The sequence below is a fragment of the Elephantulus edwardii genome, unplaced genomic scaffold (assembly GCF_000299155.1).
Source record: "Elephantulus edwardii isolate Elephantulus edwardi_28Jun2011 unplaced genomic scaffold, EleEdw1.0 scaffold00233, whole genome shotgun sequence".
Classification (NCBI taxonomy): domain Eukaryota; kingdom Metazoa; phylum Chordata; class Mammalia; order Macroscelidea; family Macroscelididae; genus Elephantulus; species Elephantulus edwardii.
Genome location: NW_006399983.1, coordinates 573,954 through 588,598, shown reverse-complemented (window position 1 = coordinate 588,598; position 14,645 = coordinate 573,954). Strand labels below are relative to the sequence as shown.

Here is a 14,645-nt window from a genome sequence, read left to right as displayed (position 1 = left end):
AAGAAATGGAACGCATAAATATTGACATATTAGGCATTGGAGAGATGAGATGGACTGGCATGGGGCATTTTGAGTCAGATTACCATATGATATATTACTCTGGAGATGAAAAGACAAGGAAAATTGGGGTTGCCTTTATAGTAAAAAAAAAAAAAAGTAATTTCTAGTAAAAAGAATTTCTTACATAAACATAAAAATTAGGAAAACTCTAGGTTAAAGTAAAATCATTGTAGTCAAAAGATTTTTATGGCTTTTAATATGCTAACCCATTTACACACTAGTCAAATATAAAATATGAAATACATATTTTTTTCTTGTTCTTTGTTCAATTTTGGCATCAGCTGCCCACTCAGAGCTTCTTTTGAGAAATGTAAATACCTACTCTTGAGTCAGATCTCACGAGTTGAAATGGCATTGTCCTTCAGATTGCCAAATAGACAGAGGCCAGCTGTAACTCTGAGAGTCCAGTTGCCACCCTCACTGCTGGCCTGCCAGCTACAACGCGGGCTTTCCCCACTGCTCTATGAGGACAGCAGCTGCAAACTCAGAGGTGTCCCAGGTTCCTTTACTTTTAACCTGCTGGCTACAAGCTGAAGGGTTCTCCTCTCTGTTCCCTCAAGCTTCTCATTTCTGACCTACTGCCTCTCATTTCTCCTTTGGATTCAGTAATTTTCCAGAAAGACTTAACAGAAGTCATGTAAATGCTATATTTATTACAGCATTAAAAGGATATTAACCAAGAGGTGAACAGAACAAGATGTGGGAGGGTTCCCAATGCAGAACTTTTGTGTCCCAATGGATGCATTACCCTCCCATAAGCATGGATGTCTTTCACCAGAAAACGCATGGAACTCCTGTGTCTAGGACTTTCAAAACCCTCCTTGGCTTCATTAAATAGTCATCACTGGTCACATCAGACCTCCTCCCTCCAGTGAGGTCAGCTGTTATGGGACAAACACTGGATGTGACCTTTCTGACCAGGCCAGCCTCTACCCATTAGCACAAACTCCCAGGTAAGGGCTAAAAGTATATATAACAAAGGGACCTCAGTTACTCAGGGAATCCTAAGATTTTAGTGTTAACTCTGAGAAACCAAGGACAAGTGCTGAATTATTTGTGATAAAGGTAGAGTAATTAATTCTCTACCTCACAATTTAGCATTTTTATTTGACTATCTCCTCTGTTACGACTCCAGAATAGAATTCCATACAAAATGTATAGCTCACAGATTAGAAGGAAAATCAACATTAAACAAACACACAAATAATTACATATCTTCTCCTGCAGAGCAGCTGGTAGATTAGAACCATGTGCTTTTGCATTAGCAGGGCAATTCCTAACCACTAAGCCACCAGAGCTCCCCTAATACCTAAAAGCTTCAAAAACTCAAGAGTGCCCTGAGAAGGTTATGATTCAGATGACAGAATCATAGAGAGACATGTCCCCATTGAAAGTTAAACAACAATCACGTAGACAAAGAATAATCAGCGGATGGAATTTTTTCTCCCATTGAGTCAAACATACACAGAGGTGCATCTCTAGTGGGCTGAAAAGACATCAGATCTCACAGAAGGATATTCATATTTCTCCCATGGAATGTCTGGTGGATTCTAATCACCGAAGGTGGGTTAGCACTGTGACTCCCTGTGGGCTATGCTACCACAGCTCCCTCAGGAATGGAATAGTCTGTGCTAAAGCCAGTAACTGCCTACAGTGCTGACTAGGTCTGTGGTCAGGGTGACTGACTGCAGTGTGGAGGCCAAAGGGGGTTGAGGCTGGAGGCAAGGGACAGGCCAAACCTGCAGAGCCTTGGAGACCAGGGTGAAAGATGGCAGCTTTATTCTTAGAGTGGAGGTTTTAAGTTGGGGTGACTTGAATTACCTTAGAACAAGCACTTATGGGTCTGTCATGGAGAATGTACTGAAGTGATGAGAGTTGGATAAGTGTATTAATAGATGATAGACAAATAGAGTGAGGCCAGTCTGGAGCTGATTGCTCTGGTCTGGTGAGATCTGGTAAGGACTCACATGGGGTGAAACGAAATGGCTTGGGAAGGAGTTAGCAGGATTGACGAGATTTTCTGCAGCTTTTATATCTCTATGGAGGTCTGATAGCTTCATGGTAAGGAGTTACACTATCAACACAAGGGACTATGTGCAAATTCACCAGCTGCTTCTCAGGAAAAAGTGGACAGTCTCCACCCTCGAGATTTACTGCCCCTGAAACCCATTTGAGGGTCAGTTATTAGTTGGTTCCAGCTTCATGGTATATAACAATAACATAAGTCTCTCTGGGGAGAGGGGAGAGTGATGATGAGAGCAAAAAGAATGTAAAAAATGGACTTTCTTCTTTGGAATGGTGGAGTGCTATTCTCTGAGAGGGGGAAAAGGGAAGAGAAGTGTGTTTCAGGGAATGTTCCAGAGTTGACCATGCTAAATATTGACCAAGTCTTTTTTTTTTCTTCTTTAAATGAGTGAATCAACCAAATGTTAGTGTTCTCCCAAAGCCCTGCCTTTACTGAGTAGAAAAGTGCCTGACCTTTGAGATATATTTGTTGGAAGAATGGCTGAATGAGTGAATTAGTGAATATTTTTTATCCCATCATATAATTAATGTCAGACCCTTTGAGCTCAGAAAAAAACGAGTGGCCTTTGCTCTCCGCTTTGTATTTCAACCCTTTTCTTTTAGACAAGACACAGCAGTCTAAGTAAATAAGGAAGGAGTGGATGGATGTCTTATCACACTTTAAAGGCTACTTGGGCTTCTAGTGTTTTCTGTGATTTAGCTGCCAGTTCCTGAACCATTGTCCCTGTCTTCTGTTTCTCCTCAGATGCCTATAATATCACGTTTGACCCGGACACTGCTCACAGGTACCTCCGGCTCCAGGAGGACAACCGCAAGGTCACCAACACCACGCCCTGGGAGCACCCTTACCCAGAGCACCCCGGCAGGTTCGTGCACTGGCGGCAGGTGTTGTCCCAACAGAGCCTGTACTTGCATCGCTACTATTTTGAAGTCGAAATCTCCGGACCAGGGACCTACGTTGGACTGACCTATAAAGGCATAGATAGGAAAGGGGAGGGACGCAACAGCTGCATTTCCGGAAACAACTTCTCCTGGAGCCTCCACTGGAACGGAAAGGAGTTCCGAGCCTGGCACAGCGACACAGAGAACCCGCTCAAAGCGAGCCCTTTCCGGAGACTAGGGATCTACATCGACTTCCCGGGAAAGACCCTCTCCTTCTATGGCGTGGAGCCGGGCACCATGACGCTGGTGCACAAGTTCGAATGCAATTTTTCTGAGCCTGTCTACGCCGCCTTTTGGCTCTCCAAGAAGGAAAACACTATCCGGATTGTGGATCTAGGAGAAGAGCCCGAGAAGGTGGCACCCACCCCCGGGGAGGCTGCTCCCTAGATCCAGGATCTGTATCCTGAACCGTGCCTAGTCACAGCTTGCATGTGAAAAGGACACTTGTGGTGGTTATAATTGGGTGTTGATCGGTCAGGACTGCCAGCTTGAGAAACTAAGAGTTTATGAAACAAGAGAAGAATCTCAACTGTTCCCTCTTGTTTTATATGCAGTGCTACTTTCCGTACTTTTGGAGTTAGCCAGAGGAGCCTTGTCCAGGAAGGTGTAAGTCACCCTCCACATCTTCCAGTGACATTTTCCTGTCTGCTCAGGTTAACGCCACACTGTGCCCAGCACTGCTGATGAGGAGTCATCAGGATGACTACAATGTTTGCAGAACAATGACAATGAATTTCTGCCTTTACTTCCCACTTCCTATGTATTATATGTTTTGAGTGCTGCTTCTGCATCGGCTTGGTTTCTTTCCCCCCTCACAGAAACCCCAGGATGTAGATGTTTACATCATCATCCCTTTTTGTAGAAGAAGAAACTGTGGTCCAGGGTGAATAGCTAAGTAAGGTCACACAGCAAGTTAGTGGCAAAACTGAAATGCAGGCTTGACCTTTCAACCATTATGCCATGCTGTCATTCTCAGTAGGATCATAAATGTGCATAAGGTAACAAACCACATGTTAATATATGTATTCTAGAAAAAAAAGTCAGAAACCCTCCTCTGACAGTTTACAAATCTGTATGTAAGGAATGGCGATGGAGAGGAAGACCTTTGACCAGGTGGATTGACACAGTGACTGCCACAACGGGCTCTGGTGTGTCACTGTGAGGATGGCACAGGATAGGACAGGACTCAGATCTGTTGTTCGTAGGGTCACTATGAGTCGTACTTTACTCGAGACACCTAACAGCAACAACAATATACATGTGCTTTGTCTGACTGAACCACCTAACTGTGCAGTGGCAGCTCACCACCACACCAAACAAAAATCCAAACCTCCTGCCCTGGTGTAGGATTAGGAATCGTGGAATTACTATGTGTTACAGAAATAAGTGTCCTCCAAAAAGTTTTCTTGGTTGTAGCTTTTATGAAAATGGAGAGCCAAGCCTTTCTTTCAAGATTCTATTGGGTGACCTTGAACCAGTTTTCCAGAGGTCCTTTGAGAGTGGGTGCCAACACTACGTGAGCAGGTGATTGCAGCCCATTTGCACCACCCAGGAAGTTCTTTATCACCACATTGATCAGGTCATTCTGTTTTAAACTAGTAAGGGTTCTAAAATCTTGTTTTCTGAGTCCAGGGTTAGTTGCTGTCCACCTGGGGACGGGTCTTGGTTCTCTCTTCTGAAATCAGTTGCACTTGGAGGATTTGCCTGGCTTTTCCTTCACAGGATGGTTTGGCTAGTATTGTAAGGTGGCTCTCCTGTCCTCTGTACAAATACTCTTGTTTTCTCACTAAGGTTTCCACTTTCCTTTATGGTTTTCAGCCCTTTCATTTCCTGATCATTTCATTCTATTTCTACAAATATTTAGCTAGCATTCTTCAAGGGAGCAAATAAGCAAAATTAAATAAGCAAAATTCCAATTCCTGGTGACCCTGTGTGTTTCTGAGTAAAACTACCATCTACCAGTAGGTTTTTAAAAAAAATGTATTTGTTGTGATTTGAGTGAAAGCTTACAGAGCATATGGTTTTTATAACCAATTATTCATGTATATTTTATCCCACGGTGTTAATTACATTACTCACAGTGACTATCTATTCATTCTTTATTGTGTTTCTCGACAACCAGTATTATTGTTGTTATGTGGTCACAACTAACTCTAGAGGGTTTTCAGAGGCAGTAAATCACAAGGGAGTTGATTGCCTATCTTTCTCCTGACAAGGAGCTGGTGGATTTGAACAATGTGCCTTTGAGTTGGCAGTGCAGTGCCTTGCCATGAGACCAATAGAACTTGCTACCCTCATATTAATACGTATTTATTATCCATGAATTAATTTTCTACACCCATCTTTTCCTCTCCCTAGAAGCCATACTAGTCTGATTCTTTCTGTATAGGAACCTTTTGTAAAGGGCTTCTATGGTTGTGGCCTCTTAGAAATAGACTAATAGGCCTTTCTTTGAAGGTGCTCATTATGGATTGAATTATGTCTCATGAAATATGTATTATCATTCCTAACCTCTATATCTATGGTTATAATCCCATTTGGAATAGATTGTTTTGTGATACTGATGAAACAAGATTGGTGTAGAATGTGTCTTGAGCAAACTCTTCTGAGACATAAAAGCAGTTAAGCAAATGAGCTCACGGAGATGGGAGAAGAGTGGTGCCAAGCCACGCGAAGATCTCTCAGGAACAGAAGCTCAAACAGACCAGGACCCTCCTCCAGAGCCTCCAAAGAGAGAAAGCCGTGGCTAGAAACCACACCCTGGAGCCAGACTTCTAGCCTCTAATCTGTAAGAAAAGAAGTGTCTGGTTTTGGTGGTGTTGGTGTTTGAGGGTTTTGTGTTGGTTTTTTTTTAATTTTTAAATTGTGATTTTAATGAAAGTTTACAGACAACTTGGATTTCCATCCATTTGTTGTTGCACAATTTCCTCCTCCCTAGTCCACTTAGCTATGCACCTTTTATTCTTATTCTAGACTGTTGTCGTGCAAATAATGCCTAATAATATATTCCTTTTAAATAAGTCGTTGCCTTATCTGTTCCAAAAAGACATCCACTTGTGTTATTTAGTTTATGGTTGTTGTTATGTGCCTTGTGTCACCTGTGACTCATAGTGACCCTATGTACAATAGCTCTGAAGCCTGCCCTGTCCTGAGCCAGTCTCACTGACTCGGACTCACCTACCCTCATTGACCTAGTTATCAATCTGTCTCCTCCGGGGTCTTCCTCTACAGCAGCATTCAATAACCAAGTTAGTGTTAAGGTAAGCTTGAGCTGTCAGCCTTTCAGTTAGTAGCTTCATGTGTGTCCCACATGAAGACTTCTCTCATTAGTAGAATTGTACACTGTTGTTGTATACCATAGAATTGGAACCAACCCATAGCTGACCCTTCAGTGGGTTTTCAGAGGCTATTAATCGCATAAGAAGGGACTGCCAATCCTTTTCCCGTGGAGCAGCTATTGGCATCAAACCTTTGGGACTGCAGCACAGCTTCTTGCCACTAGGCCACCAGAGCTCCCTGAATTGTATAATAATTTTCTTTTATCTATTTTGTTGTTGTTATGTGCCTTCAAGTTGCCTGTGACTTATAGCTACCCTATATACAACAGCTCTGAACCCTCCTCTATCCTGGGACAACCTTATTGTCTCTGACACACCTACCTTGTTACCCCAGTCAATCCATCTCATTGAGGGTCTTCTTCTCTCGCGCTGTCCCTCCACCCTCCCAAGCATGATGTCCCTCTCCAAGTACTGGTCCCTCCTTGCAACATGCTTAAAGTATGCCGGATGGAGCTTCAGAATCCTGGCCTTCAAGGAACAGCCTGGTTTCACCGTCTTTAGGATGAACCTGTTTGTTTTCCTAGCAATTCTGTTCTTGATACAAAAGACAGAAGCAAAAAAGAGTCTATTGCTTTATGTCAAACACAAAGCCTTGTAGCCTGCTTTGTGGTTGTTGATCTAATGTGTGCTTTTGTCACTGGGCACTTCCTTTTCTAAATGCTTATGTTGTTGATGATACTGACTCATCATTGTTGTCGTTATGTGTCGCTGAGTCAAATACGCCTCACAGCAACACTATCAACAATGGCTCTGAACCTTGCCTTATCCTGAAACAACTTCACAATCTCTGACACAGTAACTATGACAATTCATCTCATTGATGATCTTCTTTTTTGTGCTGACTCTCTTCCTTTCCAAGCAGATGTACTTCTCCAAGGACTGGTCCTTCTGGCAACATGCCCAAAGAATAGGGTTTCACTGTTCTTAACTCCAAGGAATACCCTGGTTTAACTTTCTTCAGAACAGACCCGTTTGTTTTCTTAGCAGTCCATGGGCTGTTCAGTATTCTTCTCTGGCACCACAACTCAAAAGGCACTGATTTTTTTTAAACCAGTCATTGTCCAGCTTTCAGATGCATCGTAAGTAATTGAGAAGACCATGGCTTGGATCAGATGCACCTTATTCTTTAGATATTTTGATATTGTTGCTGTTTAGCACTCTGGAGAGGTCTTTGGCAGCATATTTTTCCCCAAAGCAACTTGTCTTTTGATTTCCTGACTGCTAGTGCCAAGGGTCTCTGTTGTGAATCCAAGTAAGATGAAGAGATCCTATAAACAACAGACCTACATCTTGCCTTCTCCTGAACAATCCTCATGCTCTCTGACATGCTTGAGCCGGTTGTTAACAGTGTCAGTCTATCTTGATGAGGGTTTTGCTCTCTTTCTCTGACCCTCCACCTTTCCCAGCATATCTTTCTCAGAATTAACCTCATCTGAGATATTTGGGTTAATGCCATGTTTATCAGTTTCTTGCTTCCATAATCTACCTCACATCTCTTTATGAAAATCAAGCTCATTCTACCTGCTCCTACACTTCTCTGCCTTTCTCCCTTATTTCTCAAAGGTCTCCTGCCTTGTATTCATATTAGTAAATCGTGTTAATGCTCTGAGAGGTAATTAGGTCTGAATACCATTCAACAGTGTTTGCAGTCTTTTTAAATTACAATGAGCTTCCTTTTGGATTCCATATGGAGCACTAGTGGCCCAGAGGCAAGAAGCTGTGCTGCAGTCCCTAAGGCTTGAAGGCTTGAATCCACTTGCTACTTTGTGGGAGAAGAATGGGAAATCTTCACCCACGTGACTTACTGCTTCTGAAAACCTGCTGGAGTGTTAGATAAGGGTTGGTTCTGGTCAGATGGTGCACAGCATTGGCTTTCATTAAAACGTTGACATTCTCACCTGTTTTCTGGAAAGTTTAGATTCTTTGACATTTATGAGGAAAGAGAACTTTAACGTGAGTGTTATTTTTTTAATATCATACCCATTTTTTAATCTCATTAAATCTTTACATCCCCATGAGAAAGATAAGAAAACTGAGGCGCAGAGAAAGAAGCAATTTGCACATAATTTTCAGCTAGTAAACTGATGAAGTCAGTAGTGCTTATTTCTAAAAGGAAGTTCTTTTCACAGATTTTGAGGTATGAGCCTAGTTTACATCACACCAGCAGCCAGCACATCATCTTGGAACTCATTGAAAGCTTCACCTTAGGTGTGGAGAATAGATACTCTAGAAGCAGATCTCTGTAATTGAACATTCTTGGTGTATATTTGAGTATCAACGGCTTATATTTCAGTTTGAGCATCAAAGGGAGCTCTGGTGGCCGAGTGGTAAGAAGTTGCATGGTAATCCCAAAGGCACGCAGTTCAAATCCACCAGCTACTCCCCTGAAGGAAGATGGACAGTCTCCTCCCTTGTGATCTACTGCCTCTGAAGACTCACTGGAGGGTCAGCTCTGAGTTGAGTCAATGGCGCACAACAACAATAAACAGCAAACAACAATCAGTGGTTTACATCTAAACATTCTTTTCAATCTGTTCTTTAGCAGCAACTATTATTTTTGCGGCTGTAACATGTTTTCAGGGACACAAGAATTCAGTTTTGGTGGTTTTGGTTGTTCTGTTTTTACCATGCCTAGAGTTTTCTAACTCCTTTGGGTTGATATGACTGTTTTGTTTTTTAAATTGTTTACTTACGTATTTATTTTTTAATTTGTTTGTGTGTGTGTGTATCATCAAATCAGATCTGACTGGTTCAGGAGGAGATTGTCTCTCCTTCTCCAGCAGAGCATCTGGTGGATTCGAACAGCTCACCTATAGGTTTGCAATGCAGCTTCTTGCCACTAAGCCACCATAGTGCACCAATTCAGATGACTATTTTCTGGGCTCGCCTGTTTCTCCCCTTCTTGATGATAAAACCTTTCTTATTTTTAGTTAATGTTTTTGTCTAACACCTGTTCCAAATTAAGAACACAAACAAAAAAATCCATTTGCCTTTTACTTGACACTGACTTATGAAAATCCCATGAAAGTCAGGCTAGAACTATGACCCATGGGGCTTTCAAAGGTTAATTTCTTTCAGAAGTAGACTGCCAGGTCTTTCTTCCAAGGGGCCCCTGGGTAGACTAGAACCTCCAACCTTCCAGCTCGCAGTTGGTCACAGTAACAGCTTAATCACTCAGAGAGTCTAAAACTAAGCTAGCAACCTGGAAAATCAGACTCTATAAACTAGCAAAGCAAAACAAACAAGTAGCAATAACAAAAAAATAATTTCTTATATAATATTAAGTTAGTTTTGTATGGTTTTTGGTGGGATTTTTTTGGGGTCTAACTTTGTTGACAAGTATAATGCCCCCAAAAAGTGATGAATAAAACATAACTGTTTCCCAACTTTCCTGTATGGTAATAGTGCTTGTATAGCTTTTCATATTGTTAAAGCACCTTTTCAAATACATTTATACATTTGGTACTCACAACAACCAGAGTCAGGTGGAATCATGAGCTCTATCATTATACTTTGGGAGAAAGAGAGGTAATCTCCTCTTGTGCTGTTTACAGCCTCTGAAAATCCACTAGAGGGTCAGCTGTGAGTTGGTCCCGACTGGACAGCAATGAGTTCACACTGATGAGAAGCAGCAGGCAAGATTAGCAGCTCGTTAGGAGTAGGTGGCTACTTTCTCATTGGAAACATGTGTCCTTTCCTTACTCCCTCCTAGTAGAGCCAGGCAGGTGTCTGTAGCAGGGAGATTGAAGTGGAGACCAGGACAGCACTCAGGGCCTCTGGTTCAAGTCAGTCAAGACAACGCAGCTGAGTGGTAGTAATTCATCCCCTTTAGTCTCCACCTAGGGAGCTCTGGTGGCTTAGTGGCAAGAAGCTGTGCTGCTGCAATCTTGAAGGCACTGGGTTCGAGGCCACCAGCTGCTCCGCGGGAGAAAGATGGGCAATCTCCTCCTGTGCCATTAACTGCTTCTGAAAACCTGCCGGAAGATCAGTTACGGGTCGGTTCCGACTTTATGGTGCGGCACACTACCAGTCCACAATTACAAATGCTGGTCAGTGAGTATGTATGTGATCCCTTTGTTCTTCATTCCTAGTGTAGTAGATCAGATGATTGTCTGACTAAAAATGTCCCATGCCAATCCATCTCAGCTCACCAATGCCTGGTATGTCACTCTATATGTGTTCCATTTCTTTATCAACAATATACAATTATCCTAAATGCATGCTATGTGCATCCCCACTTCTAATTATTAGTGGCTGTTTGCAAATGTTCCTCGTTTTGTGTTTCCCAATATGAAGGTTCAGCCTCAGTGCTTTACCAAGTAGTCTAAGTGTTCTCTGTTGTTCATAGCGTATTTGAAGACCTGTTATTTCAGAAGTGGCTGACCAATCCTTCTTCCTGTTGTTGTTATGTGCCGTCGAGTCACTTGTGACTCATAGCGACCCTGTGTACAATAGCCCTAAACCCTGCTCTATCCTGTGCCAATCACACTACCTCTGACACACCCATCCTGATTATCCCAGTCACTGAATCAATCCACCTCATAGAGGGCCTTCCCCTCTTGTGATGCTCAGCTTTAGTGTAGTATCTGACAAACATTTTACCCCAAAGAGCAGGTGATAGCCAAGCAAACATAAATGTATTTACACTATTAAGAGCATCAGCATGCAAAGACACTTCAACATGTAAAGCCAGTGCCCCAATACAAAACCTGGCAGATAAATTCAGCACGGGCCCCCCCTCCTTTGGTGTGTGTCCTGGTCCTTCCCCCACATCTCCCTTAAAACGGCTTATTTTCTGTTGTGCTGAGATATTACTTCAGTTTTCCATTAAATAGTTTACCTGCAGTTTTTGTTCTCCTTAGGTTAACTTGTAGGTCTCTACACCCTTCTTGTTCTCAAAGCATTGTTTATTGTTTGCTCTGTATCTGTGTTTCATGCGCATAGACTGCTCTGGATGCAGAATTCATTCTTGTTTAGTCTGCTGCCTCTGGACACAGAACTACCCATCCTCCATGCCCCTCCTACTTCTAGCCTGTAAGTCTCTCCCTGAACAAGAAGTTGATGCCTTTTGGCTTGTCAGGTATTTCCTGTCTGTAAACACTTATAATGAGGGGGTTCCCCTTTCAAGTTTGAACCTCAACAAGCTTTAGCCACGATTATAGATAAAATACAGAAGATGGCAGACATTAATTTAGAAGACTAACATAAATGCTTCAGGCTACTTGTAGTTTAGGGGGCTCTGGTGGCCTCGTAAGGAGTTGCACTATGAACCCAAAGGCATGCAGTTCAAATCCACCAGCTGTTCCATGCAGGAATGATAGACAATCTTCCCCTTGTGCTGCAGGGGTTCTGAAAATCCACTGGAGGGTTAGGTATAAGTTAGTTCCTACTCAACAGCATATAATAACAACAACAACAATAACGTATAATTTGGATATGGGGGCTACTCAAGACATACTCAGCCCTAAATCCTTCCTGTGAAAGATGTTTGCCTCCATGGTCCCTCACTCACAAGGACCTTTCTGCCTGCCTGGATTTTCTGGTCCAACCTGTTTCACTTCTTCTCACTGACTTGTCCCTTCCTTCTGGCATTCATATCCTCTGTCCACCATCCTGCCTGCCACCCAGACCACATTCCAGTTGCAATTAAGTAGACTTCAAGTCATGGTGATGCAATGTATGCCAGAAAAGCAATAGATTGATCATGGGGTTGGTTGGCAGATGTCTTTATGCCAAGCACTTGGAGGTGTAGGAATCAGATTTGAGGAGTGATATTCTTATATTTCAGTGTCTTTCTGAGAAGGTATTTGGAGAAAAGGTGAGTTAGAATCAACCTATGCTCTCTCAGGAAGGCTAGAAAAGGAGGCTGTTTTGAGATGGAGCACTAGACATACCTATGTATGGTAAACCATTTGGCTTTATCTAGAATAATAACAAGTATAACAGTCTTGAACATACTGTGGACTTCCAAGAAAACAAATAGATCTCTCTTGGAGAGGGTAAAACCAAGTCTCTCCTTGAAGGCTAGGATTTTGAAGCTCCGCCTCACTTACTTTGGGCATGTGGCCAGGAGAGACTGGTCCTTGGAGAAGGAGATCATGCTTGGAAGGTTGGATGGACAATGCAGGAGGGGGAGACCCCAGATTAGATGGATTGAACAGTAACTGAGGCAGTGTGGGTAGGTGTGTTGAAATTAGTGAGACTGGCTCAGGACAGGGAAGGGTTCAGAGCTGCTGTACATAGGGTCGCTATACATCACAGTTGACTGAATGGCACATAACAACAATAACATAATATGACAGGTTTGGAAACATGAGTGGCATCCACTTCCTAAACAACATGCCTCCGAAACCCTATAAACTTTGGTAAATGTTGATAGTTGTAGAGGGGCTTCAGGCCTTTTTGTTCATAGGATCATTATGAGTTGTGCTTGACTTGAAGGCAATCAACAACAATAAACCACAACATAACAATAACAACAGCAGCAACAACTGGTCACATACAGTAAATCTTCCAACACATTTTGAAGGAGTATAATCTTTGTTACTCTCCTTCAGTTCTTCCTTCCTTTCTAGAAGAATGGGGACTTGAGACTCAGGCCAAGTAGTTTGCAGAAGATGCTACAGCACCTAACTGTCAGAAGCAGTGTTTGAACCTAATCTTGTCCAGGGTAGGATTATTTCAGTGTGTCTTTAAAACTCTCTTCCAGGCTGCCCAATATTTTCATGGTTTCCCAACATTTTGACTCAGTGCATGGAAAGCTGGATGGCTATTGTTTGTATCTTCCTCAGGGGACATATCTTCCTCATGGGTTTGGATCCAATGACCCAAGTCATTGCTTTGAATGCATTTTAAGTCTGCCAAAAGGTAAAGCTCTTATAAAATACATATTTACATTTTGTGTAAGTTTTCCCTTAAAAAGACACACATACATTATTTCTTTATACACACCACAATGTATGTATGAGGGAGTTCTGCACACATTTTGGATGGACAAGATTTTTTGACAGCTCAGAGCAATGATCTAATGTTGATGAATTGATGATAACAGGACAAGAATGAATATTTATTGAGAGTTAAATATGTGCCCTACTATTCATAATAGAATCTGAAAATTATCCAGAAGCGACTGGAGCAGAACATCAACAGAGAACTGCTAGATGTATAGGCTGGGTTTAGAAGAAGCTATGGTACTAGCGATATTACAGCTAATGTTAGATGGATCTTGGCTGAAAGCAGAGAGTACCAGAGGAATGTCTGTGTTTCATTGACTATGCAAAGGCATTTGGCAACAAACTGTGGCTGACTCTGAGGAGAATGGGAATCACAGAACACTTGATTGTGCTTGTGTAAAACCTATACTTAGACCAGAAGGCAGTAGTCAGAACACAGCAAGAAAACACTGCATGGTTCAAAAGCGGAAGGGTGTACACCAGGAATGTATCCTGTCTCCATACCTTTTCAATCTATATGCAGAACAGATCACCCAGGAGGCTGGACTGTGTGAAGAGGAATGTGGCATCAGGGTTGGAGGAAGTCTCACCAGCAAACTATGTTATATAGATGACACAACCTTGCTTCCTGAAACAGAAGAGGACCTAAAGTACTTGTTGCAGAAAATCAAGGACTCTGCCTTCAATATGGGTTGATGCTCAACATCAAAAAAACAAAGATTCTCACCACTGGGCTGATTGGCAGCATCATGATAGATGAAGAAGAAATAGAGGTTGTTAACAATTAGAGCTTGCTCATCTCCACAATCAACACTTTAAACACCAGCAGTCAGGAAATCAAAAGACAAGCTACATTGGGAAAATATGCTGTCAGGGACCTCTCTAGAGTACTAAAATGCATCTAGAGATTAAAGTGCGCGTGATCCAGGCCATGGTCTTTGTAATTGTTTGCTATGCGTCAGTAAGCTGAATGATGATGAGGGATGATAGAAAGAGAATTGATGCCTTTGAATTGTGGTGCTGCAGAAGAGTCTTGAACATACTGTGGACTGCCAGGAGAACAAACAGGTCTGTCTTTGAGAGGGTGAAAACAAGTTTCTCCTCGGAAGCTAGGCTTTTAAAGTTCCATCCCTGGAGTCAAGGATTCTGAAGCTTCGTCTGACATATTTTGGGCATGTTGCAAGGAGGGACTGGTCCTTGGAAAGGGACATCATGTTTGGCAGAGTGGAGGGGAAGCGAAGGAGAGGAAGACCTTTGGTGAGATGGATCGATTCTGTGACTGGAGCGGTGGGAATAAGTGCGTTTGAGATGGCTAGGTTGGCACAGG

The 14,645-nt window shown here is 42.4% G+C and overlaps 1 protein-coding gene across 1 annotated transcript in view; it reads left to right on the top strand.

Annotated features, from left to right (window-relative positions):
- The window catches only part of FBXW10 (F-box and WD repeat domain containing 10), a 101,310-nt gene that overhangs the window by 18,903 nt on the left and 67,762 nt on the right, over positions 1-14,645 (top strand). Inside the window, exon 6 of the mRNA XM_006898572.1 lies at positions 2,831-3,402. Coding sequence (XP_006898634.1) covers positions 2,831-3,402 — 572 coding nt within the window. The remainder of the gene's footprint in view (positions 1-2,830; positions 3,403-14,645) is intronic.